General features: G+C 48.0%; 1 protein-coding gene across 8 annotated transcripts in view; it reads right to left on the bottom strand.

Annotated features, from left to right (window-relative positions):
• Nucleotides 1–2,632: 2,632 nt before the first annotated feature.
• The window catches only part of STIL (STIL centriolar assembly protein), a 47,353-nt gene continuing 22,447 nt past the window's right edge, over nt 2,633–27,538 (bottom strand). For 6 of the 8 annotated variants that reach the window (XM_020987684.2, XM_020987682.2, XM_020987680.2 and 3 more), the window contains 8 exons: nt 25,465–25,574; nt 24,467–24,584; nt 22,780–23,784; nt 19,648–19,810; nt 17,544–17,775; nt 9,617–9,839; nt 8,588–8,841; nt 2,633–4,170 (listed from right to left, as the gene is read on the bottom strand). In XM_020987684.2, the coding sequence (XP_020843343.1) occupies nt 3,366–4,170; nt 8,588–8,841; nt 9,617–9,839; nt 17,544–17,775; nt 19,648–19,810; nt 22,780–23,784; nt 24,467–24,584; nt 25,465–25,574 (2,910 nt within the window). In that variant the 3' untranslated portion in view covers nt 2,633–3,365. The remainder of the gene's footprint in view (nt 4,171–8,587; nt 8,842–9,616; nt 9,840–17,543; nt 17,776–19,647; nt 19,811–22,779; nt 23,785–24,466; nt 24,585–25,464; nt 25,575–27,538) is intronic. The other 2 variants (XM_020987681.2, XM_020987685.2) reach the window with 2 other exon arrangements.

The raw sequence follows: 27,538 nt of genomic DNA on the forward strand, positions 1-27,538 counted from the left end.
ATCTTAGGAATCCTTTTCAATTCAATGGGGTGAGAAGGGGGTTAGCAAAGAACTAAGGAGGAAGGCAGCACATAACAGCATTGGACCTAGCGTCAGGAAGACTTGGATTCCAATCTGGCCTCTGATTCTACTGTGTGAACGTGGGCAAATCACTTAAGGTCTCCGAGGCTGTTTTCTCATCCATAAAATGACAATCACACCTGGAATTTCTACCATGTAGGTTTGCTGTGGGGCTCAACATAAAGTACTTTGCAAATCTGAAATGCCATATTGATAGATGTCGGCTATTAATAAGAAGGCAATAGAAAGGAGACAATTTTTTCTGACTATTTACAAGTGCCTGCTAACGCCTCAGGGAGTTTAGATTTGCATCGATGGGGGAAGTAATTTCCCACAGTGATGAAACCACCTTGAAACACAGGCAGAGGTGGAGTTTAGCTCAATTTAAGTGAGATTTTATACTGAGTTGTCCAAAATTGAATGGGATGCCTTGGAAGTGAGTTTCCCCATCACTGAGTGTGGTCAAGCAGGTAGAATGCTTGATCCCCTGTGAGTGAGGGATACCAGAGAAGGAATCCCCGTTCGGATGAGAAGTTATGAGCCATTGGCAGAAAAGCATCTAGTATTTCCCTAAGGTTCCCCACGCTCAGCCTCTCCTCTCTCCAGAGCATTCTCTGCACCGTTGACTTCTCTACACAAGAATCTTCAGTGGCTCACTAGCACTTCTAGAATAAAATACAAAGTCTTCAGCTTATGGTCTGTGATGTCACGCTAATCTCCACATACTCCAGGTTCTAGCTAAACTTGTATGTTCCTCTCCTATTGTCATGCCTGGATTGGACTCGCCCTCCATATCTCTGCTTCTTCGAATCCTTGGGTGCTTCTGAGGCTCGGCTGAGGGACCACCTCCCAGGGAAGCCTGTCTGGACCCTCCCGATTTGGGGGGCTGGCTCCACCCTCAGATTCTCTTATATCTATCCATGTAAATGTTAGTCTGCATGCAGGTATTAAGCATTCATAATGAAGCACTAGGAATAAAAAGCAAGGCAAAAAAAAAATAATTCCTGCCTCCAGGGAGCTCATGATCTCATGGGCGAGACAATATGCAAACAATTACATACATACAAGACATATAAAAAGGGAAGGGGATACCAGAAGGAAGGCACTAGCAGTGGGCGGAAACCTGGAAGCGACTTCAGAGGAATGACAGGGGGACGAGGGCCTTGTGCCTCCCCTACCCCTTACGGTGATGTAAGCTCCCTGAGGGCTGGAATTTTTTATCCCTGCACACAGAAGGCACTTAATAAGTGCTTTTTTTTCCTCCACTGACAAGGGTTAGCCATTTAGGGACAATTTAAACCTGGGAAAGTTACACTACTGGGAATGCACCTAACATACTGCCACCTCCTTCATGAAGGCACAGAAGCTGGCCCTTGAAATAAGGAAACGACACATTCATGGGGAAGTCTAAACGCATTCGCTATTTGTGTCAGGTTAGCCTAGTCAAGAAAAAAGCCTGAAGGGCGACCATGCCATCTGGCCAGGGCAGCAGAAAAGCTGCTCCCCAGAGGCTGTGGCGGTGCCTGGCTGGGAGCACTTTAATAGCACCCTTTGCCAGCCCCAGGGTAATCTAGCAGGATTTCCTCTTATGGGGCTGAGAGGGAATGGTCGGTGGTGGCCCCTCACAAACTGACTTAACAAGTCATTTCCTACAGCAGAAACATTCTTTGATCCAAAACTTAGCCCACTTATTTGCATGATCACCAGTCAATGTAGGGTTTGGGGGGACATGCTGGTTTTTAGTGCAATGTTTTGGGGGGCTCCTAAACCCCCAAATCTCTTGGATCTGACAGCCACAGGCCAGTGGGAGTTAGCCTTGGAAGGTCGGAGGTTCTGTTTTCAGTGGTCAAGCTCAGCACAAAAGGCTGAAAGGGCTTTTGTTCCATTAGATAGGACTGCCAGGTCGTTTGTTTTTTCACCAAACTCTTCCACGGCATTTCCGAATCCCGCACAGCACACATGGAGCCCACACTCGTGAAACAGGACACAGGTTTGTTTCAGGACTGAGACTAAGCAGAAGAGACTCCAAGAAGCGTGGCCAGCTCCATTCCTTTAGAGACAGAGATTCCCAGCAGGCCCTTCTCATGAAGATTGCTAAGAAGTGAACTCAAACAAAACCCTCTCCCACTGAACTATAGTGTAAGAAGGTGGAGGAGGTGGAGAGCACTGGTACCGCCATCGTCTCAAGCATGGGGAAGGATGCTCAGCTTTAATGGGCCCTCGTCTGCCACCTGGACCAACAAAAGCCATGTTCCTTGGAAAGGAGTCTTCATCATGGACTTCATCAACTGTTCATTGCCAAAACACAGCCCTCAAATTGGAAGCTAATAGGGACCTGCGGGTTATGTCGCTTTTATTTGTTTGTTCATTTATTCATTTTAGGGGGAGGAGGGGAAAACTATTCCCTCCAGGGCACGCTGAATACCAAACTTCATGAAGACACAGGGACGTTTTCTTTTTAACTCAAGAGCAGAAAACATCTCAAGAGAAATCAGGCTTTTTCATGAACCAATTCAAAAATGCCAAATGTTCCTTAAACCAATTTGAAGGATGTTATTTCCCAACAAAGAGATTTATAAGGCCGTTCTAGCAGACGATCTAGGCAGACAGCCTGCACATTTTTATTAAATTCAAACACTTGAAAAATTCACTCGCAAGTTTACAAAGCACACGCGGCACAAATGAGTTGCTCTGGAGTAGTCAGAGCAACACCCTGAAGAGACGTAGTCACACAGGCCTCAGCCGAGCAGGATCCCCTCCTTGTTTAACAAACACATCTTAATTAAGAGGACAGACAGAAAGAAGGGCCTTAAATCAAGTGTATTTTCAGAAGAAAAAAGAGAAGCCGAATTCCCCAGCTCTAGAAGAGTTAATCCTGCTCCTCCTTCCAAGGCCGAGATACCTTCATTTCATGATGCTTTCAAAGTAACTCAGGGCATCCGCAGAGATGGGAGCTAGCTGAGACCGAATCAACTTTAATGCAAGTTGATAGTAAACAACCTTTACTAAGACGGTGGATAAAATGACTTTCCTTCCCCAGACCTCCAGCTGCAGCATCATCATTCTGCTGACTGCAGAGGGGTCCTCCTTGAGAGCCCATGCTCTGTCCCCAACAGAGCCATTTCCTGGACATTCAGGTCACCACCCTAGCCCTCTTCCCTTGGCCACTGCAGAGATGGCTTTGAGAAGGTTCTGGAATAACCTCAACTACCCGATTCAGTGGCCCACCTCACTCTCTCCAAGGACCAAGCCTTCAGCCCAGCCCCCTGCCCTCATCCAAAAAAGCTTAGCAGCTACTTAAATACCTAAAATAATTTGGGCAGCTGCCTGAGACGCCTGACATCTAAGAACGTACCCACAGAATTCATGCTATTCATGTCTCTGAGAGTATCAGAAGGCTGCAAACTTTCAGGAAATACCTGAACGTCCCTTTGATTTTCCTTCTCAGGATGCTGAGTAAACTCAGCCCTGCCAGTCAGTAACTTGACTGAGGGGTTTTTCTTCAGGTCTTTCAGGAGGAAGGCCGAGGACTCGTCCTTGGCTGACGATGTAACCCTTGGTGGGGCCCCTTCATTTGTGATGTCTCTTAACACAGGCACCCCAGGCTTTGGCAGCCAGTGTCCGCCCACCAGCTCTGGGTTGTAGCATTTCAAATCCAGAATTTCACAGCCTCGTCCAGGGCCATCGTTCTGACAGCTAAACTGCTCGGGGCCGGAAGCTAAGGTCGGTGAATGTTCACTCTCTGTGACTTCTGTCGCATTCGGAACCTCTTCCTCATCCTCACTACTGTCACTGCTTTGCATCAGCCCATACCTCTTCATATATTTTCTGGTTGCCAATGACATGTTTGGTGAGATCAAACTAAGCCCCACCATGTTGTTGTCTGTGTTGATATGAAGAAGGCTGAAGGACGAGTCAGGAAGATTTTGGTTTGCACGACTGAAGGAAAGCTGTGACAGCTGATTTTCATTTAAATACTTGAGAGCAATGGCGTTGGCCTCCATGCTCAGATCCACACCGCTGGGGCTTAAGCCACTCATGCCGACGTTAGTAAAGGACATATAGTTTAATCCGGAGATGACCGCTTCAGGACTGATGCATGCCAATACACTGAAAGACAGAAGAACAAGACGTTATTCAGTTTGTGGCTCGTGCCTAACAGTAACGAGAACATGTGGGATGCACATCTCGCCCAAACAGTTATTGAAACCTCACTTCGTGTGTGCACTGTGCAGTGGGCAGGCTGTCCCTGAAATGTCCAGGTCTTTAACACTGCCTGGACAGACAGGGTAGAGACTCAGCTCACTTTCTCAGACATTCAAGTCAGGTCAATTCTCCATTCTGAAATACAGTCCGGAGACCACAGGGGTAAGTGGACCCACCAGTGGCTCCAGGTGAACCCTCCCCACCTGCTCAGGGAGTTCCCCTCCCCCCGCTAACACAGGTCAGCCCAAAGGTAGCAGGGCAGTGGCCTGCCAACAGTAGCCATCTTCTCTCCTCCTTCAGTCCCTAGGGTAAAGCTGCTTCCACCAGAGGGAGCTGGTGACATGCTCTCAAGGCAGCCACCAAAGATGCCACCTGAGCTCCTCCTCCTCTATTGACAGTCACTAAGATTATTTAGTGAGGGTAGGAATTAAACTTTATATTAACTGTGTGTGAATTAGACAATTCAGTAATCCATGATTTCCATAGGACAGGGACCGCCTCTACCTGACGGATCCTACCAGACTAGATTTGTGGGCTGGGGGAGCTCAGGGTTAAGGATGACAGCCAGGCTGCAAACCTGAGTGACTGGATGGTGATGCCCTCAGCAGATCAGAGTGCTGAGAAAGAGGGGAGGCCTTAGGAGTGAGAAAGGGAGGAGAGCTAGAAGATGGTGATGTAATGGCACGATCAGACAGCACCTTGGGCCTGCATGTGAATTCAATTCACCTGGCCCAGAGCCTTCTCTCTGGTGCAGGGGTGATTTGTAAAAACGCTTTTTTAAATAAAATAACTGTATTTGAAAAATTAAGTTTTTATGACTAAGCAATTTTTCTATAGGGCAGCTAGGTGGCGCAATGGATAGAGTGCTGGCCTTAGAATCAGGAAGACACATCTTCCTGAGTTCAAACCTGGCCTGAGATACTTACTAGCTGTGTGACCCTGTTCGCCTCAGTGTCCTCATCTGTCAAATGAGCTGGGGAAGGAAAGAGCCAACCACTCCAGTATCTTTGCCAAAGACAACCAGCCTGTCGCCCGTGTCACAGGGATCTTTACCTTTAAATACACCTTCTGTCTATTTCCCGGTTGACAGTCACACATATAATCAAAACTTTTAACTCAAAACATTGCATGAAGAGAACTGAGATCTGAATATTCTAAGTGCTTCCTATTTTGTGGAATCAATAAGGGGATCCTACATTAAATTCTGGATCTATGTAAATCTGTGAAGGAGTCAATATCACTTTCAAATACCCTGCAAGTTCCATTGTAAACACAGATAGAGCTGTTTTCTGTCCAGGGGGTGGGGTGGGCGTCATTACTCAGAAAGCCAAACAGATCAGTCCCACTCTATATCAAAGCATGAGAACACCAGGACAATTCCAATGGAAAACAATGCAGGTGACCCTCCTTACCTCTCCCTGAAAGCCGTGAGAACAGATGAATGTGCCAGAACCCCAGCCACAACCACTAGCTCTGAATCCCTCTCTAGACCGTGGAAGCCCAAGGTGGGCTTCAGAATAAGATGCCTACAGAGAAGATGCTCCAGGACAGCTGCCCCTGAAGGCAATGACGCAGATGGGCCTTCCTCACTGGCCACGTCTGAACCCCAGGCTTCCTTGCTGCTCATCTTAACTGGCCACTTTGTCCTCTTTTTACCAAGTGGGAAGCCTCATAGTAACTAAAGCAAGGGAGAAGCTAAATGTGCATGTTTATTTAAAAAATTATATTTTCCCATTTATTAAACAAAAAATGAGAAAGACAAATTACCACCACATAAAGTAGGAACTCACTCAGCAAAGAGTTGTTAGTTAAAAGGACCTTGCTTAGGCTTTAGGCCTGCCCTCTGTCCACAGGGAGCCATTAATGCCATCACTTCCCTGGGACCACAGGGACCGAAGCCCAAACAAGGTCCCACCTGCTAACAGCTCTTTGCTGAGTGAGATCCTCCTCTCTGTGGTGGTGAGAGGCCAGGAAGGGAAGGAGACAAAACCACGTGAAGCCATGGTCCTCAGCCTTGAGGGGTCACAGATCTGCTTGGGGGGATGGGAGGGGAGAGAAGATCCACAGGAGCCTGGGACTTAGAAGTGTCTTCAATGGCTCCACAAGCCAAGAACCTGTTTCTTCCCATGAGCCATCAGAACCCCATGTCTCTATTTCCTCCTGCCACTGCTGGGATATCTGTGCCCCTCTCCTCTTTCTCACTGCCAAAATCTCAGGAATCCGAATTCCTAAATGGCCCAAGTTGGATGGGACTCATGAGGCCTCTAGTCCAACCAGTACTGGACACCAAGAACCTTCCTGCAGCATCTCTGACAAGCGGTCATCCAGCCTCCAGGGAAGGAAAATCTGCTACTTGCTTCTGGGGCAGCCTGCTCCATTACTGGATGACTGTTCTACCTAGGAAGCTTTTCAGCAGGGTGCGTCATGGAGGAGTGCATCCCTGTATGTCCCCCATACAGAATTTGGAACAAGCTTCCCCCCAAAATGCCACCCATGGTTAGTCTCTCAGGTAGTGTCAGTACTAGAGTTCATGGGCATGTTCTTCACCTCCCTCCTTCCTTCTGCCACCTAGAACTCCTCTCTTCCTTTTTAAGATGCAGCCGAGGCACCACTTTGTGCATGAAGCCTCTCCCAAGCCCCCCAAAATGCCCTCTGTGACTAGTTTGTATAGGTCGGTACTTATTCACTTTAGGTTTATGATACATATTTTATCTCTATAAAATATATATAAGAAAGAGATTATTTCATTCTTTTTTTTTTTTTTTTGGTGAGGCAATTGGGGTTAAGCGACTTGCCCAGAGTCACACAGCTAGTGAGCATTACGTGTCTGAGGCCGGATTTGAACTCAGGTCCTCCTGACTCCAGGGCCAGTGCTCTATCCACTGCACCACCGAGCTGCTCCCATTTCATTCTTTATATTCGTATCTCCAATGTCTGGCACAGAGTGGGAGCTTAATAAATGCTTACTGATGGATCAACCAGTCAATTGAATTACAAAAAATGTGTTAAGCACTTGCTATGTACCATAGTGATCCTAGAGACACAAGACACAGAGACTAGTTAAGCTGGAGGAAGGGAGAGATTCTGGGAATCCATCAAATCTGTATTGTTTTGATAGGGAAATGTGTTCTGAGTTACAGGATGAAAACCGGCATCAGAACGGACAGGACCCTCAGCAATCACCGAGGCCAAAGAGAAACAACAGATCAACGCGTGGAACACAACTTCGTTGTACATCAGGGCCAATTCAAAGTCAATCAAAGTCAGTTGGTCATTATTACTACGTGCCAGAAACAGTCTTAAGTCCTAGGGATACGAGGAAAGGCAAAAAAACACCCCAACCAAACCCCCAAAACCAGTCCCTGCCCTCAAGGGTCTCCTGCTCTGATGGGAGAAGACGACACAAGTTATACACAGACTGGAGAGGGGTGGGCCCCAACAGCTGGGGAAGGCCTCAGGAGGAGAAGGTGGTGAGGACAGCATTCCAGGCCCTGAGGGCTAAAGAAAGCCCAGGGAGGAAGGGCAGACTGTGGTCTCGAGGCAGCTGGGAAGTCGTCTGGGGGGGTGAGGGACCCGAGTGGAGCCCTGAAGGCAGAGGATCACGTGCTTCGAGTAAAGACAATTGTAGCCAAACGGAAATGAAAAGTAAGCTTCTCACACACATAAAATCCACTGAATTCAAACCACTCTGACACCCGGCTCGCCGCCTTTCAGATGTGCTGTGAACCGCCTGCCAGCCTCTATCCCATCACAGGGTAATTTACTGTCACAAGGTGGAAAATCTCACTTCAAAATACAGGAAACCACACCCTGAATGTATTCAAACCTCCATTTTCACTTCCTTGAGAAAGTAATGAAAGCCATTTTTGATAGTACTGAAAGGTTCTCTAGGAATTTCCATCTCCATTTCCTGCTCTGCATTTCGGTCAGAATAAAATGGAAGCTGTGAAGAAATGGGATCCTCCCAACAGGGCATCTGCGAGGTCTTGTTATGATTTGTTTTCTCCTCCCCAAGAGGCAAGACTGCCCCTCCAGCAAGTAGAAGGGTTTTGGAAACGATGGCTAGGTGATTACCGAAATGAAGGCCACGTTCCACCCCTGTAACTCATCACAGGCCAGTCTACAAAATGCTGCTGCTCCATCTTCTCAGTGAGAAGCCCATAAAGAAGCCGCTCCACTTCAGCCTCAGCTAGGGCTCTTGGCTATAAAGTCCGATCACTGTATCACGATACCCCCAATAAAAGACAAACTGGTTATTCCGCCACGAGACTGCCATGCCATGGACATGTACCTATTTATCTGGGAGATACAGAAAGATTACCTGGCTTGGTCCACTTTATGTGAATTTTTCTTCATTTTACTTGGGGAGTCAATTTTTACGCCAAGGTTTCTCAGCTGTTTAACGGTGGCATGAAGGACGCTGTCCTTATCCGTCTGGCTGGGATCAGGCCTTTTGGTTTTTCCATTACCCCCATTCTGGGTCCCAGGGCCACCATGGTTGGGAATTGCTGCTACTTTTGTGGACGTGGGCTCGGTGTCTTTGGAACAAGTATTTAACAGGTGGTTTACCTGACCCTAATGTGAAAACAGAAGATTCAAATCTCAAAAAAACTGATCTCAAAAGTGTTGTCAGAAAAAAAGCAAAGAAAAAACCAACTCACTCACTCACTCACCGGCCCACTCACTTGTCGGCCAGGCTGAGAGAACAAGGCAGGGGCCCAAAGTGCTGTAGAGCAGAAGCCCTGGGCAGCCCCCAGCCATGAGCTGAAGCCTGTGCCCTCTCCGCCCATGTCCGCCAGACCCGTAGAACACCCAAACAGCATTTGGTGACATAGTAACTGACCCAGCATTTATCTTCCTCCAATCTTAAAGTAAAGGCAAAAAGTGCGCCCTTAGCTCCCAGGGAAGCCAGCATTGTCCATCCCATCTCAGCACTGAGATGGCTAGAGAAGTAGAGTCAAGAAGACCCAGCAAGCAAGTTATAGATGAGCGAGTTCTCCCTGGATCTGAATTTTGTTTAACTGGGTTCAGACTTATTAAAAGCCGAACTAACATTTTAGAAACAAGCCTGTGTTTCCAAGTGACATGGTCCTGATAACTAATATGCTTACTCACTGAGGAACTCACTGAGCCTGGCTGCCCGGTGCATATTATAGGCAAAGTGTAAATGGCATCTGTGACCCTCATCACCCCTGGATTGCCAGAGAAAGGCAGGATGCTGGTGCCAGACAAGCCTCCAAACTGCTGCTGCAGCCAATGTGCGGCCAGAACCTAGGGAAGCCTGTTCTCTATTCCATGACAAACAAGCGTCTACCGTCCCAAACAGGATGGAATTCAAGACTGTGCTCACCAGTAAATCCTGGTAAAACTTCTGATCGTCCAATAGAGAAGGCGGCAAGGGCTCCCTCACTTGGGTTGACTCGGCTTGGGGTTCACCCACTGCCACTGCTGAGGATTGGCTGTCAGCCTCCTCTGTGGGTGCTGGAGGTAAGGTTCCGCTAACACCTTCTCCCAACGTGGGATTTGGAAGAAACACTGGTACCTCTGGCTCCTTCCTTACTGCTGGGGAAACACTGAAAAGAAAGCCCCAAGCCCAGGGTCAGCGAGTCAGTGGTCTCCAGCCCCTTAAACACAGCCCCACATCACAACCCGAGGCAGCTGTTCTGGAGCTGAGGACACCCTGAGATGCTCAGGGAGGGCTCTGAGGGGCTACCTGTCCTGCTCCCTAGTTTTGTAGGGCTCTGCTAGGAGTCTTTATCTGCCGTGGGCATATGTGCCCCTAGTAAATACTAGACAAAGTCATTCATTGGGGAACACAATTGGAAAAAACACCCAGGCCATCTACCTGAAGGGATAAAAGATCTTATGACCCTGGACTTAATTCTGCCACTGCCTGTCTTGATGAAGATATCCAACAGGCACCAAGCTATTTTCCCCACCCCCTACCTCGGAGTCAAAGTCTGCCCAAGTGCTTAGCTAATAGCTCCATCCCTCACAATCACATCAGCTGCTTTTCACATCCCAGCCCCAAAAAGCAGAACAAGCAGAACACAGCCCTACCCCAAGTTCTTTCTTCCAAAAGGAAAGGAGATGGAGCCTGCCCATTGCTAAGACCTCCAAGATAAACGAATGACGCAGCGGACAAAAGGCAACGAGCACCATCCCAGCTTTTGGGGGGATCTGAGTAGGAGAGGGAGGAATCATCCGATGGCAACAGCGTTTGAAGAAAGTGCACTGGACTGGAGGGGAGACCACAAGTTCTGTGAGAAACCCTGGGCAGCTCGGTGGTGCAGGAGATAGAGGCTGGCCTTGAATCAGGAAGACCTGAGTTCAAATCCTGTCTCAGACACACTGGCTAAGTGACCCTGGGCAAGTTACTTTACCTTTACTTCTGTCTCAGTTTCCTCATCCTAAATTCATTCTGAATTTAGAGCTGGGAAGGATCCTAGAGATTGCCCAGTTTATCATTTTTCAGATGAAGAAATTAGAGCTATCTATAGTCATATAAAAGAATGCTCTAAGCCACTATTGATTAGAGAAATGCAAATTAAAACAACCCTGAGGTACCACATCACACCTATCAGATTGGTTAACATGACAAAACAGGAAAAGTGATAACTGTTGGAGATATGAGAAAATTGGAACCCTAATGCATTGTTGGTGGAGTTGTGAAATGATCCAATAATTCTGGAGAGCAATTTAGAACTATGCCCAAAGGGCTATAAAACTGTACACACTTTGACCCAGCAATACCACTTCTAGGTCTGTAGAGGAAAAGGACCCACATGCACAAAAATATTTATAGCAGCTCTTTTTGTGGTGGCCAAGAACTGGAAAAGTGAGAGGATGCCCATCAACTGGGGAATGGCTGAACAAGTTGTGATATAGGAATGTAACGGAATACTATTATGCTGTAAGAAATGATGAGCAGGCAGACTTCGGAAAAACCTGGAAAGACTTGTATGGTCTGATGCTGAGTGAAGTGAGCAGAACCAGGAGAACGTTGTGTGACAAATAACTTTGACAGACTTAAGTCTTCTCAGATAATTCCAAAAGGTCCCTAATGGAAAATACTATCCACATCCAGAAAAAAAACTAAAGAACCCGAATGCAGATCGAAGCATACTATTTTTTTTCTTTCTTCTTTTTTTGGTTTCTTCTTTCTCATGATTTTTCCCTTTGATTCTAATTCTTCTTTATAACATGATTAATGTGGAAATATGTTTTTTTAAAGAAAGGATTGCCTCGTTTACCTGCCCTGCCCCACACTACCCCAAGTTAAGCTGGGTCTCAGTTTCCCCATCTGGTCCTGGGCCTCTAAGATCATGTTCTTTTCAGACTTCTGAAAGCCCAAGTTTGAAAGTCTCATTCCCCTGTTCCAAAGCCTTCACTGGCTTCCTATTATCTACAGGAGAAAAGTCCTTAGCTTGGCACTTCAGGTCCTCCTTAATCTGGCTCAGTCTCTCTTTCACTCCATCTCCTTCCTTTCTATCTCCTTCCTTTCCCACAGCCCTCCCAGGTCTTCTGCCCCTCCCCAACCCTATCAGGACTTTCCTGCCACCAACCCTTCCCAGCCTCATGGGAGGGAGCCTAGAGCTGCAGCTCCATTCCAACCCTCAAGCCCATCCCAAGATTTGTGGGCCGGGTGCCGCCATCCCCCACTACCACGTAGACGAGCTATTCACTCCATTCTGGTGAACTATAATCCCTCCATTAAGATGGAGGACTTCTAGGCCTTATTAGCTGCCCTGTTATGGTAGCTTTACAATCTGGAAATGCACTGCAACCTCCAGGCCTGAGCACTGTGCCTTCTGTTCAGGACTCCTGGCCTCTGCCTCCTTCCCTGCCCTTTGCCTTTAGGACACAGGTCTTTCTATCCACCTTATAACTGAACCCTCCTCTACATAACATAGCCAAGTGCCACCAATAGGCAGATGGGCAGAGGAGCCTGGGAGAGGCAGCACCCCCTGATTCCACCCCAGGCCTCACAGCCAGCCTGTAGAGAAGGAGCCACTCATTCCATGAACCATCAACAACCTGCCACCCACAAGGCAGCCAAGGTAACCCAGCTGATGCAACAAGGGGTCTGAGGGGAAGACAGGAGGCAGCATGTGTCTGGCAAGTCAAACTACCAGCACCATGACCACCATCTCCCCTCAGAGCTTGACAGAGGAAGACCACGGGCCTTGGGAACAGCAGTACACAGATTCAGGGGCCTCGAGTCAGAAAGACTTGAGCTCCGATCCAGCCTCAGCAACTCACTAGCTGGGTGACCCTGGGCCAGCCATGTAAATGATATCCACCTCAGTTTCCTCAACTGTAAAATGGGGATAATAATAGCATCTACCTCCCAGGGTTGTTGTGAGGATCATATGAGATATTTGTAAAGCACATAGTAGGCACTTAAAACATGTTTGTTTCTTTCCCCTTCCCCTCGGCATATAGAAAACATTTAATGATAAATGTTTCATTCATTCATTCACCCTTTCATCATCTCAGCCTCTTCTGCCTCTGGCCATTCAATCAAGCTATCCCTCAACTCCTGGAAGAAAATCTCCAGACATTCCCACTACTAAAATCTCAGCTCAGCTGCCATGTGTACAATGTAGCCTTCCCAGACCTCCCCCTTCCCCTCCCCCAGGTGACCCCTGCCTCCTTAGACTACCCTAGGGCACTCTGGATTTTGCCTGAGCCCCCATCACATCCTACTTGGTATGTCCCAGCCTCCCATTAAACCGTCAGCTCTCAGAAGTGGCTGTGGTTTTTCATCTCTGTGTCTCTAGTACTGAGCCCAGTGCCCTGGCCTAGGAATTTGTACACTGAATTGGCCCAAAGGACCTGAAAGACAGTGACCCACTAAGAAATACTTATATACAGGACTAGCTCAAAAAGATTCTAAAGGCCGAAAATGAAAACAAGGCTCCAGAAGGGTTTTGCTAAAGTTTAGGATTCACACTATCACTTATTTTTCCCTTCTGTTGAGTTTTGTTTCCTCTTTCTGATGGTTCCTCCTATTGGTTTTAATTTTTACTTACAACTTCACTAATGTGAAAATATGTTTAATGGGTATGTAAATGTAAAGCCTATATCAGATTGTGCACCGTCTTGGGGAGGGTGGGGGAGAGGAAGGGGGAGAAAAATGTTCAACTCAAAAGCATATGGAAGTGATTGTTGATAAATCAAAATAAATTAATAAAATTTTAAAAAAATAAAATAATAAAGTTAAGGATTCACAGATTCATAATGGGGCAGAGAAAAGGGAAATTGGCTTATTCCAATAACTCTGGCATTTGTCTGGCAAACTTCCCCTAGTACCACTGTCAGGCCAAAGAGCAGGCTGGCTGGACCACTGGTCTGACCAAAAGTAGAAGCTTTTATTTTCTGAAATCTATCACATACCCTGAAATCTTATTATCAAAGAGATGTAGGCTCAGCATATTTAAAACTCAGTGGCCAAAATACCACTTTCCCCACAAGGTGGCAGTGTAGCATAGTGGAAACACTAGTGGATTTGGAGTTAATGGATTTTGGGTTCAAACCCTGGCTCGTTCAGTCAGTCAGTCCACAAACTTATTTATAAGCACCTCCTGTGTGCCGGCCCCTGCCGCCACAGAGCTCCCCAAGCCGGCAGGCCCAGATCTGCACCAGCAAGCTGCAGATTGCCCTGACAAGGACATGACCACCAAGGGGAAGGCAGGAGGCAGAGACGGGGAGCACACGGCAGACCCAGGCTCAGCCAGAGGGAATGCTCAGAGCTGAGACGGGGAGGGTCTTATTCAGAGAACATCTGGGAGGCCCACGTCCCTGGATGAAGAGGACGTGCTGCACAGTCAGGTGGCTCATGAAGGGCTGTGCAGGCCAGCCAGGGCATTTCCTCTTTGCTCCGGTTATATGACTTTGGATGAGGCACTTTACTTCTGAGCCTCAGTTTCCTCATCTGTAAAATGACGGGATTGGACTAAGTGACCTATGGTTCTTTCCAGGTCCACAGTCTACGATCCTCTAATTTACACACTTAACTTTCCCACAGTTCTGTCCCACGATGTAAATTTCCGATCCGTAAGCATCAAAGAACATGAAGAAACTAGAAACTAGGCAGAGCCTACAGCAATGAGGGGGGGACCCAGATTTACACAGCAATCAGCAGAGGCACAATCCCAGCCCGTGAATCAAAAAGCAAGCTCAAATAACCTCGATGCTACCTGGGAAGAACTGCATTATGACTACCAACATCAGCAGCATGGAGACTTCTTGAAAACACAGCTTTCTTTCTAATCTTTTTGTTGTTTGTTTTAGGCAATTGGGGTTAAATGACTTGCCCAGGGTCACACAGCTAGTAAGTGTCAAGTGTTTGGTCTGAGGCCGCATTTGAACTCAGCATCTCCTGACTTCAGGGCCAGTGCTCTATCTACTGCGCCACCTAGCTGCCCCTCTTTCTAATCTCAAAAGCCTGACTGGGAGCCTGGGGATCAGACATCACGGGGAGGTAACTGACACTTCCAAGTCCACGTGAAACAAACTGACCAATGACTAAGTCACCGACCACAGGCTGAGCAGGAGGGCACACGGAAGCATGAATGGGGACTGGTGAATCCCAGGCTCCCCTCCAAACCATCGGCAGCGATGGTGCATCAGGAGTGGGATTTCTGGCTCGTCCCCCATGACGAGACAAGGGCAAGAAGCCCCCTGAACACCCCAGTACAGACCGGCCAGCCGCTTCGCAGAATGTGGTAACAAAACACCCTCGGGACGTACAAAATGCACATTTCGATGTACAACTCTGCAGACAAAAGCCAAAGTTGGACAAGACAGAAGAAAAGAGCTGGAAAATGAAAACATTTGAAGCCTCCAGAGAATTTGAGATAAAAAAATTCAAAAGGTGATTCCAACTATGGCAAATATTAGTCCATTTGTCAAAGCGAGGCTTCTAAAGGAAAACGAGAAAGAAAAAGTCTCCAAACACCACGGTGCACACTTCTCTACCCGGACGACGCAATCAATAACCAATCACGCTCGGAGGCCCTGGGCTGGAGAAACGCACAGCGCAGAGCCTGCTTTCACACCAAGAGGGCAGAGGCTGCACAATAAGCCGCCGGAGGGACACTGGGAGCTCACACATCCCGGTGTCATCTGTGTATACACAGCAGGGGCGGCCGCAGGCGGGCCTGCTTCCCCGAGGACCCTCACGACACATGGGGGTGACACAGGGCACACGGTGAGGCTCCCCATCAGTGCACTGTGCTTGGGGAAGATGAGACTTATATCACATGTGCTACGAGAAATCAATACAGATGATTGATTGCTACTAAGAAGTAATTAACTGCATTCTATTAATGGGACTACAGAGCAGATTTCTAAAGTTAAAAAACACATATACACAGAATCCAAATTGAAGAGTATGAGTTGACTTAGCTCCTTTTGGAAAAAAGTCTACAGCTTATAGGATCAAATTAGGTAAGATAAATAAGGCCAATGTGAACTCTCTCTCCTGTCCCTCCACACACACATCGTATGCCAAATAAGGAGACACTGGGATCTGCCTGGAATTGCTCCTTGCTGAAAGGAGGCATGTCTCGGCAGAGGGCCATGAAATGATTAAGCTGCATTCCCCAGTTACCCAGTGTGGTATGTACATCTAATTGCTACAAGCAAGCATCCTCTAAAAAATGGTTTGCTTATCTGTAGGGAGTCTACTACAGGGTCACATGAAAAGAACAAAAGCCCCCAACCCCCATCTCTCAGTCCTGCCCCTGGGTCCCGTGGGCTGCAGGTTGGTGGAGGAGGGCAGGCAGCAGTGGGGAGCAGGACAGAGGCCCAGGGCTCTGGTCCTGGAGGCTCTGCTACTTGCTATCCCTGGGACTCAGTTTCACCATTTGTAAAATGAGGGGCTGGCCTCTATGGCCTCAGAGTAAGGCAGACCAGCAGAGTTCCTGTGCTTCAGCAGGGCACTCGTTTGAAGGAAGACATATAAATCTTTTCTTTTGGGCAACCCACCCAATTATCTCATACAAAGACTAGCCCTTGCAGTATAAGACACAAGTGACAGTGTTTTTGACCTGGTGTCAAAGGGAACTAAACCAGGCTAATTAAGCCTTGATAGGTTTCCCCTCCCCTCCAGAGCACCTCCTTAAATCACCTCCCCTCACCCTCACTGAGTGACCAGAATTAATACATGTAGTGTTTAATTTGTAAAACCATCTGGTTTCTTCTCATACAAATAGTTTCCTCCACTAATGCTCCCCAAGGTTGTGCCATCATAGGAACATAAGCCCTGGCACATCCCCCCCAAGAGGAAAGGCTAAAGGCTGCTCGGGGGCCAGAAGGTGTGCTGGAGGCTGCATCCTGTGGAGGCAGGGGGCAAAGGTCTCCAGCACCAGAACCTTTTGAGGTTCACCTTGGCAGCTTCTCTTTCCAGGAAGCCTTCTGACCCTAATCCCATCCCAGGCCAAAGCGAAGGCTTCCTCCCCACATGTCTAGAGACCTCGGCTATCCCCACGCACAGCAGTGCAGTGGACAGAGCGCTGGGCTGGAGTCACAAAGTCAAGGATTGGAATCCCGCCCCCAGGACATACTAACCATGTGATCGTGGACAACCTACCTAACCTCAGTGAGCCTCAGCTTCCTCATCTACAAAATGGGGATAATACCTACGGACTCTACCTTCCAGAGTGGCTGGATCACGACACGATGCATTTACAGAGCTTTGCCAACTTTAAAATGCCATTTAATATTAGATATTATTATGACCATCCCTACACATCTCTGTGTACACCCTACCTCCCCAAGGGCCAAAGATGGTGTCATTTCTCATTTGTTTGGTTTTTTTGGTTTGTTTATTTGGCTAGGCAATGCAGTTAAGTGACTTGCCCAAGGTCATACAGCTAGTGAAGTGCTATGTGTCTGAGGCTAGATTTGAACTCAAGTCCTCCTGAATCCAGGATCGGTGTTCTATCCACTGCAGCACCTAGCTGCCCCCTTCTCATTTATTTTAACAGTTCATATTTGGGCCACGTTATGAGTTTCCTCACAACAATGCTATGAGGCTGTCTTACAGATAAGGAAACTGAGACATTCAATAAAGGTAAAGTAAGTCAGCCATGGTCCCAGGGTGAGTGTCGTAACTGAGGTTTCTTTCTGCTCTCTTGCCAGAGCCCAGCCTCGTGGGCCCTGCCTTTGGCCGGCACTGACTGAAGAAGGCTATTCAAACACCAAAGGAAGGATTAGAAATAGAGGTACTAATTGGAAAGGCAAACAAACATGTTTCACCAGGGCCTCACCTGCAGAAAGCTGAGGATGGACTCATTTCCTCTTCGACAACACGGCTGCTCTCATCAAAACTTGGAATATCAACTGCTTTCAATGAAGACGCAATACTTGTGTGATCTGTCACCTCATTATTGACATCCACAGACAAATGGATGTCTCCACTGGACAGCTTGGAGTCTTCCTGTCTCAGTGAAGCTGAAGGCTCTGGATTCTCACTCGGTGAGTCCCAAAACAAGCTGGCCCCTGGCAACACAAGACAAGGACAGTGCCGGGAAAGTGGCTCTGAAAAGCTGCCCTTGATGCAGCGTCTTTATGATGCAATCACACTGAGTCCATAGAAAGTATGCCAGGGCAAAGAGATACCTTCAGGACGTCTCGTTAAGTCTCTGTTTTAATGTGATGATCACACCTCGCTGCTGGCTCATGGCATCCTACATGGCATGCTTTATTAAAGAGGAGAACGCTGCCCTCGTTAGAAGGTGAGCTCTGGGAGGACAGAGCTCATTTCTTTTTTTGTCTCTGGCCTAAAGGAGGTGCCTGAGGGAAGCTGGCTGACCCAGGCTTATATAGGGCAGGGGGCAGAGGAGTCTCAGGTGGAACGGAGGAGGGGAGAGAAGTGAGGGACGCCGCAGAGGATTCACCAAGCCTCCACAACTGCCAGGGTGTGAGAGGGCAGCGAGAGGGGAGATCCAAGCCGAGCCCAAGGTCCTGGGGGAGCTGTGGTGCCCCAAGAGAAATAAGACAATCAGGAGGAAAGCCACCATCCCTAAAGCGCAGCCTCAGATCCAGGGAGTGCGAGATGACTGGGCCAAGTAGGCCGAGGAGGAGTGGGAGGAAAGGCCTTGGGGCTCCCAGGGCAGGCCCAGTTTAGACGCTGCACCAAAGCAGTGAGCACAGCCAGCGCAGAGAAAGAAGGCATCAAAGAAGGGAAAGTGGAGCAGAGAGGACTGGGGACAGACCCTTAGAGGACATTCCTGTGATGGGGCTAAGAAGAGAAGGAACCAAAAATGGAGAAAGCAATAAGAGGGTCGAGGCAAGAGAAAAGGAAGGATGAGCCAGGTGGGAGGGATGGGTGGTCAGCGCTGTCAAACACACAGACCATCTCCTCTTTTCTCCCTAGAGGCCTCTAAGACACATCCAGGTAAGGACTGTCACCCTCTTACTTAAGACTTCTTCCCAGCCCTCTCCTCTTCTCCTTTCCTGCCTTCCCTCTCCTATGTCCAATTTATCCTGTCTATAGCTGCTTGGGCAGCTAGGTGGTGCTACAGTCAATGGAGCTCCAGGCTTGGAGTCAGGAAGACCTGAGTTCAAATATGGCCCCAGATACTTACTAATTGTGTGACCCTAGGCAAGTCACTTAACCCTGTTGGCCTCAGTTTCCTTAGCCATAAATGAGCTGGAGAAGGAAATGGTAAAGTACTCCAGTATCTTTGCCAAGAAAAAGGTCATGAAGAGTCAGAATTGAAACGACTGAATACCAACAATACCTAGTTTATCCATAGCTAGTTGCATTTTACCTCCCCCATTAGACCGTGAGCTTCCTGGGAACAGGGACTGCCTTTTCCTTTTTATCCTCAGCATTTAGAACAGGGCCTGGCACACTGTGGGTGGCTAATAAATGTTTACTGACTGACTGACTTGCTGGGGATGTTGGAAAAGGGAATTCCTGTACATATATAGGTTGGACATGAGATATTTCTTCTAACACTGAAATTCTATGATTCAGAGTGACCTAAGAGGAAGGTATTATCACCAGCCCTGGAGCTTTGGCAGTGGGGATGATGACCTGGGGCAGAGTCAGGCACACCTGGAGTGCTAGGCAGAGAGGCCTTGCAGTCAACAAGCATTGATTAAGCGCCTACTATTACACTGAGGCTGAAGAAAGAAGGATGATGCTTTAATCTGACCATGAGGTCTAAACTGCCTGTAGAAATTGTAAAGTGGACAATAAAAGGTTTGCTCAGACAAAACCACTCAATGAATCAGTAGCCCTGAGTACAAATCCTGACCTGATTCTTTCTGATCCTAGTTTTACTTCATACCTGGAAATCTCAGCACAGTACGTTGTGCAAACATCTCAGAAGAATTCTCCCAAGCCACAAAATGAGCAGTTACCTGTGCTCACGGCGATGCTCACACTTTTCCTCAGGTGCAGGCCAGAAGATGCCTGGGCCTCCATTGAAACAAATTCCACCTGTTGCTCGGCCTGCCTGGTGCCATCAGAACCGGCTGCCGTGGGGCCGGGGTGAGGAGATTGTGCTTCTAACAAACGCTGTATCTGTACCAAGCAAGAAACAGATGGATTAACTGGGGAGCAAGAAGGTTCCCTGAGCTTGATGACTGAAGAAAGCTGAAGCTCTGAGCACTTCTCAGAGATGGGCCCAGCCCATCCCCAGAGGGACCTACCAGCAGACATATCCATTCACCACGAGCTCCTTCTACTCCAATGAGCTGTCTCTCAATTCAACACAGTACTACGAATTTATCCTTATTTTTTATTAAGACCCCAACTCTTTCCCCCTAGAATAAATTCAAGTGCCAGAGAATATAATCATGCTGGGGTTCTAGGGAGAGGCTGGAATGACCAACAATTTAATATTTGTTCTTATTTAACCCAAAAGGGCCCAGTGGAAAGAGTTGCCTCAGAGGCAGAAAGACGTGGGTCCCAGTCCCGCACCTGTGCCATACTAACTCTCAGGACCTCAGCCAGTCACCAGCTGCAGAGAGGATGCCCATCTACTCTGTGGCAAGGTCCTGATGGACAGGTCCCTGACTAAGATGGTCCAGGAAAAAAAAATTCACCCACAAAGAAACATCTCCTATTCCTTGATACTATCAGCATGTATCCAGATACACTTACATCGGGTGACAGGTTCTAAAGATAGAAGGGATCCTAGAGCACGTCTAGCCCAATGCCTGGATTCTAGAGGCAGAAATGGACTGAGCAGCAGCTTGCCAAGGCTCATCCCAACAAGGCGTTGGGATTAGAACCTGGGTCATCCAACTCGAAACCCAACGTGTTTTTGCTTTTTATTTAATTTTTTTGCTTTTCGGTGAGGCAATTAGGGTTAAGTGACTTGCCCAGGGTCATACAGCTAGTGCGTGGCAAGTGTCTGAGGCTGGATTTGAACCCAGGTCCTCCTGACTCCAAGGCTGGAACTCTATCCACTGAGCCACCTAGCTGCCCCTAAGCCCAACATTCTGCCTCCTACAAATACTCTGGCATATAGCGGCCACAGTCAATACAGTTTAACAAACATGTATTAAGTGCCTACTGTATGCCAAGTCATTGTACTCTGTGCCAGGAAAACAAAGAGGGGCCTGCCCTCAAGGAGCTTACATTCTGCTAGAGGAATAAAACCGCATACACAAGTAAATACAAAGTCACTTCACGACAGAGAGTGCTGCTAACTGGGGGATCTTTGGCAGCCTCTTCCCCCCGCCCAAGCTGCCCATCTCCTTTGGCAACATCTTGATATCTGCTTAAGTTCCTCTCTGCATTGCCAGGAAAAAGGGATCCCACGGGGCAGGTGGGGAGAGAGCCCATCCCAGACGGAGGGGGCCCGTGGGCAAAGAGCCCGAGGCAGACAGCAGAAGAGCTGGCGGCACCACCGTGGGCCAAGTCATGAGCATTTCTGCACAGACAAGGCTGGTTAATAAAGACTTTGGTTGCGGAAAGAAGACCATCTCATATGAAGACTTTTTAGATTTGGTAAGACTTTTGTTTTGTTTTAATGACTTTAATGGATTGCTATGCTGATTCATCCTATTACATATATATTTTTAAAAGTTATCAGCCGATTTCTCTTTCCCAAGGTCCATCATCACTGCGCACCTTACTAATGGGAGCTGGCACATATAAATCTTTAAATAAGATTTCTTCTATCATTGTTTTCCTCTGGACTTCCACCAAAACCCGCCCCTGGGAGGAAAACATCACACGTGTGCTGCAACGTCCAGTTTGGGCAGACTGCGGATGCCATCGGGTCCACCACCTCCCTCTCCAAGCACGCTGCCAAGGGGGCATCCAGGAGCTTCTCACCAGGACACAAGCACCCATGGCAGAGGTTAACAGGGCACATTCCACTTTCAAAGACTGTCATCATAAGCAAGATTTTTCAGGATATCAAGCCCACACCCACCACTTTGTTAATTCCCATTGAAATGAGGCATTTGTGAAGTGCTTAGCGCAGCGCCTGGTACACAGTAGGCACTTAATAAATGCTTGTTCCCTTCCTTTCTATCCCTTACTCCTGGTCGTGTCCTCAGGGGCTGGCAGACCTAATCCAATTCCTCTTCCATATGGCAGCCCTTCAAATACCAGACAGGAAAGAAAGCTCGACATGTGTCTTTGGCCCTGCCAGTGTTCCCTACCAGGAAGGGTGACCTTCAGAAATCTGGCCTGCCCATCCCGAAAAACTCAATCCGCCCACCACCAGGACTCCCCACGGTGCAGAACTGCCCAACCGGGGGCACCTGAGTCAACTCTGCCCTCTCTCCAGGCAGCCCTAGACCAGGCTCCAATCCATCCGGCTATCCCTACAAGGGCAGCGCTTGTGCAGCTTGGGCACATCACACTCTGCCCTGCTACCGCCTGTATACCCCTTCCCTCCCTTCCACCTCCTGCTCAGGGAACAATAAACAAGCAAAATGACTATTACTACTGGCAAGGGCATGGTGGCCTACTGCCCTAAGGCTCCTCCTGCAATACCCAGGGCCAACGAGCCGAAGCTCCCTCAGATGGCCACCACCCCTCGAGGTGTTGTATCACCATAAGACAATGGAAGTTCCCAACGGGCAGGCACTCTGGCATTTATGTCCCCAGCACTGAGTAGGGCGGCCTTTTAAAAAGGCTGAAACACTTAAAGACAGGTATCGTGTCTCCCCAGGTCTTCCCTTCTCACTGGCAAAATATTCCCAGTTCTTTCAACCCATCCCCATGAAACAGAGGCCCAAGAACCCTGACCACCCCAGTTTCCCTCTTCTGAACACTTTGTAGCTTATCAATGCTCTTCCTAACACGAGGTGCCCAGAACGAGAAGGACAACGTATTTCAAAAAGAGCTCATGTTTAGCTAGAGTATTCAAAACTTGAAACAAATCTTAAACATTTTTCCTTTAATTCCCCCAACTCTTTTAAGCAAAGCCAAAGAGTTTGCTTATCCCTTAAAAACAAAAACACAGGGACCAGAGGACAACGTGCATTCATTTTCTAGAGAGGTTAATTAGAAAATAATGGCACACCAACCTGAGCCTGAAGTAACTTCAACTGTCGGTCTTGCTCTTTAAGGAACCGATAGGCATCTGGAGATAACCCCATCATGCCATCATCAGCTTGCATCTTGGGTGTGGACATGCACATTGGGCAAGGCTGTGGATTGCTGGAGTAGGAGGCAAGTCTCCCCACAGGTGATAAGTCTAAAGTGCTACAATTTCCCATGCTCCCTTGCTGTCTCTGGATCATAGGGCTGCCTGAAGAATTTATTGGGTTATGGCATATAGCTGGGCAGGCATTCGGATGAAATGGATAGGAACCATCCTGAAAAGCATTAGCCTGGATTTCCTGAAAGGGCCCGTGTTTACGTATCCCCGACCAAACGTTCATTCGACCACATTGCAGATGTCCATGATGTTGACAGCAGCTGCAAATGTTAGTGGGACAGTAAGATGGAGCTGGGGGAGCAGGCCCCTGATGTTCGGTGGGCTTGCCAAGATTCTGGGGTGAAAGAACAAATCTGTGGGGGAGCCATTGCGGCGAAGGAGAGGCCTGCCTGGAATCCAGTGCGGAACATGGCACAGGAAGGGCCCCTCGCCAAGTGTCTCCATCCGAGGAAGTGTTACGGTTTTCAGAGGACTGTTTTGGTTTCTGCACTGATGCCTCTGGAGACAACGGTTTGGGGAGCCCTGAGGGAGAAGGTGGAGATGAGCAAAGTGTCCCTGAAGGACTGTTGGTCGGGGGGCCAGCTCGCCTGTTGGGAGGTGATTGCTTTTCTCTGAGTGGTTTTGAAATAGGGGCTCCCAGGCCTGCCTGACTTGGGAGCCGCCCCAAACGAGGCTCCTCAGCTTCATGAATGGGGCTCTGTTTCTCATCACAGTGCTGAGGATATGAGCTCATCTGTCCTGGATGCTGCAGCAATGAAGGGCTGGTTTTGCAATGGGCCATTTTCTTTTCACTGGGTTGTGGGCTTGAGTCTATAAAGCTACTATCCAAAACCAGAGAGAGCTCAGGAACTGAAGGATGGATGGTAGATGCCTGCAAATAAAAAGGGGAAAAGGGGTAGGTGTCAGGGGAATGGAGACAGAATTAATCACTTTTTTAAGGACCCATCACCTTACTCGGACAATCAGCAGCTAAGCACAAAAATCCCAGTGAGCACATCTTCAAGGGGCTGCAGGTTGGCATGGTCTAAATGAATAGCCTTGCACTGCCTGCCCTCCCTCAGGACAGGGTCACCGGGCACCAGGCCCACCTCCATCAGACAGTGGCCACCAGAGTGATGCTGTACAGAAGGCAGAAACAAAACCAGCCTCTCACTGGAGTAATTTAATCTAAATCCCATGTCAGCATCGATTGCCCACGCCCCATCACCTTCTCCAAAGAGAACCTGTCCCACCTCTCTAACTTGACCAGCTTCCATTCTGTAGTTCTTTTAAGGGTTCCTCAAAGAACCACATGACATAGTGCCAGTATTACCATTCCCATTTTATAGATGAGGAAACTGTGGACCACAGAGGCTAAGTGACCTGTCCAAGGTCACACAAACAGAAGCCCTGCTTCCAAGGGGAATGGCAGTGATGACGAGATAGGGAGGTGCAGGGGACATGCTTTTGCCCTTACGAAGACCTGGACTCTTCTTTAATGCCCTCTGGGCACTTGACTGCCCAGCAAGGACAGCTCCATGTGGAAGCCCAATCCCAGGTCCTGGCTGGAATACCTTCTGACTCACTGGGTGAGGATTAGGGACCGGTCTTGGGGACAAATCTTCATCTTCCACACCAGAATCATGGTCGCTTACAGAGAGCTGCTGCCCCGGAGACAACTTCTGGGAAGCCCTGATGGTAGAAGGAGATTAAAAAGAACAGTCAGCCATCCATGGGCATATTCTGGTCTCAAATCAAATAAGGAACAAGAAATCCTCTCCCATGACTGCTCATTGGAAGTAGCAGGAGAGTACTAAGGACCAGGTGTAGGTTATAGTCACAGAACTGGGAAAGAGCCTTACTAGACCTTCCAGAACCTGCTAAAGAAGTCAAGTCAGCAAGTATTGATTAAGCACCTACTATATGCCAGAGACTGCTAGGTACATACAAAGGCAAAAGACACTCCCTTAACTTCCTAGTCAAACAGAAAGAATATTATGTAATACCCCCCCCAAAAAAAAATGTAGTGGAAAGAACCTGGAACTTGAACTGAGACTGAGATGAACTCGGGTTCAAATCCCAGCTCTAACTCTTACTGACTGCATGATCCTGGGCAAGTCACTTAACCTGTTTGTGCCTCACTTTCCCTATCTGTAAAACAGAGGCATGAATTGATACACACATGTCTTCTGTCAGGAAAGTGCTTTGTACACTTGAAAGCACTGGAGGAATGGGGACTGCTAAAGAGATTCTAGCCAAGACATATCATGTGTCTTCTGGTCAGCAAGGTACACTCTGAAGCAGCTTTCTCAGTCCTCCAGCATCTGCTAAATGTCTGTGGGCCAGGGCTGAGGACCAGACACAAAGACACAAGTGTCTACCCTCAGGGAACTTACATTCTGTCAAGAGAAACCTACAGACTTACAAAGGTATAGACGAAATAGTCATTAAACAGCTACAAGGTGATGGGGGCATTTCATCAGAAATGTTTACAGGAAAGACTGGGAATTTGGGGTTTTAATCTTTCATTATAAAGTTTCAATATCATGGTAACCAAAAAACCATCCCTTACCTTTTCATGGCATGATTCCTGGAGACTTGGTTAAAGAATGTTGCTTCTGCAGATGGGTTTTCTGAGCTCAGTTCAAACTGGAGAGAGCTCTTCTGTGAAGGCTCAACATTCTGGAATGGACAAGTCAGAAATGCTGTCAGGCCCACAGCTCCTCGAATTATTGGCTTTCTGGCTGGCACACAAATGACCGACGGAGCATTCCCTTCCACAAATAGGATACAAAGAGACAAGTGTTCCTGCTTCACTGCCACCCTCGAGTCCCAGGCTTGGTCTGAACCTGCCCCCCAGAAATAACAGAATAGAGACAGACAGACAGACAGAGACAGAGCAACAGAGACAGAAAGAGGGACAGAGACCGAGCAGAGGAGAAAAGGGAGGAGGGAGAAGGAACTGAACCAACTTGAGTAAGCACAACCATTTCTTTTCTTGATCTGCTTATTCTGAGAGGGAAAACCCCCCCATATATAATCCAACTCATTAAAATGACAATTGATCTGCATAATTCTACAGCTACCCGTCAGTAAGTACAAGATTAAGCAAAACACACGTAAATGACAAGTAGCTTCAAACTAGAAATGAGTCACCAACGTGAACACAAACTGGCCTGTGACCCACAACTCAAACGTATGCCCATAACTTGACCAACAAGGAGACTCCAAATTTCTTCCTGCAAGGTCTATGAGGTGACATCAGGGAAACCCACAGAGAAGTCTCTTCACAGAGATCTCCAGGTACCATGTCAGGCACACACGTAAACAAATCTATAAAGGCCACTTCTCAGAGGAGGCTCTGCCAGCTGTGGGGCTCACGGGACACCTCCTACGTAGAAAGGGCGATGCTCAAGACGGGCTCTGAAAGAGGATAGGCATGACTTGTAGGAGGTGAGCAGGAAACACATTCCAGACATGGCAGAGGTCTGCCTGAGCAAAGGGCAAGAAGAGGGATGTCATGGGGGAGGAACAGAAGTGGGCCACCTCGGCCAGATCACAGAGTGCACACACAGAGTGTTGGGCCAGAAGTAACACGGAGAAGGCTGGAAAGGTGGGTGGCAGGGAGCCAGGTTGTGAAGGGCTTTACATGCTTGGTGAAAAGTTTGTATTTCATCCTAGAGGTAACAGGAGGTCACTGTTTACCGAGCAAGGCAGTGACATGGTCTGACCTGTGCTTTGGCAAATGGAGGAAAGACTGGGGATAAGGAGACTAACCGGGAGTTGTATACAAAAGTCCAGGCAAGAATACAAGGATGTGAACTTGGGTGGAAGCTATAGATAGGGGGCATGTGTGTGTGTGTGTGTGTGTGTGTGTGTGTGTGTGTGTGTGTGTGTGTGTGTATGTGTGTGTGTTGAGAGAATGGGACAGCGATGAGAGGCTGGGGCAAATGTACTTTCAATAATATTTGGCACCCAACTGAACACATCAGGTGAGGGAGAGTGAGAGAAATCCAGACTGAATGGAGGTTTTGAGCCTCAAAGATAGTAGCAGCCTTGATAGAAATAGGCAGCTCAGTGGAGGGGTGGATTTTGGAGGAAAGTTAATGAGTTTTGTTTTGGACCAGCTGAGTTTCAGGTACCCATGGAACATTCAGTGTGAAAGCTCCATCAGACAGATGGTGATACAGGCCTGGAGATCACACGAGATCATACAGAGATCTAGAAGTCATGGGCACAGAGATGATAATTAGACCCATGGGAGCAAATAAGGTCCCCAAGAGACTGGAGAGAGGGAAGGCCCAGGACAGAAACTTGGGGTAAGGCATGGGATATGAGTGGTGAGCCAGCAAAGAAGCCTGGAAAGGGTTGGTCGGACAGAGATCTCTGTCACAAAAACCCGGAGAGGAGATTTCCTTCAGAGAGAGGGTGGTCAACAGTGCTGAAGGCTGCAGAAAGGTCAAGGAAGAGGCCGTTGGATCTGTAAATTAAGAGATCACTGGTAACTCTGGAAATGGCAGTTTCAGCTGAGTGATGGATGAGGGCAGAAGTGAGATTACAAAGGGTTAGAGCGTGTGTGCATGTATGTGTGTACATGCATGCACACTCTGTGCACTGAGTGCATGCATGTATTGTTGCATGCCTCT

Source organism: Phascolarctos cinereus, unplaced genomic scaffold (genome assembly GCF_003287225.1).
Source record: "Phascolarctos cinereus isolate Bilbo 61053 unplaced genomic scaffold, phaCin_HiC Scaffold_5;HRSCAF=322, whole genome shotgun sequence".
Lineage (NCBI taxonomy): Eukaryota > Metazoa > Chordata > Mammalia > Diprotodontia > Phascolarctidae > Phascolarctos > Phascolarctos cinereus.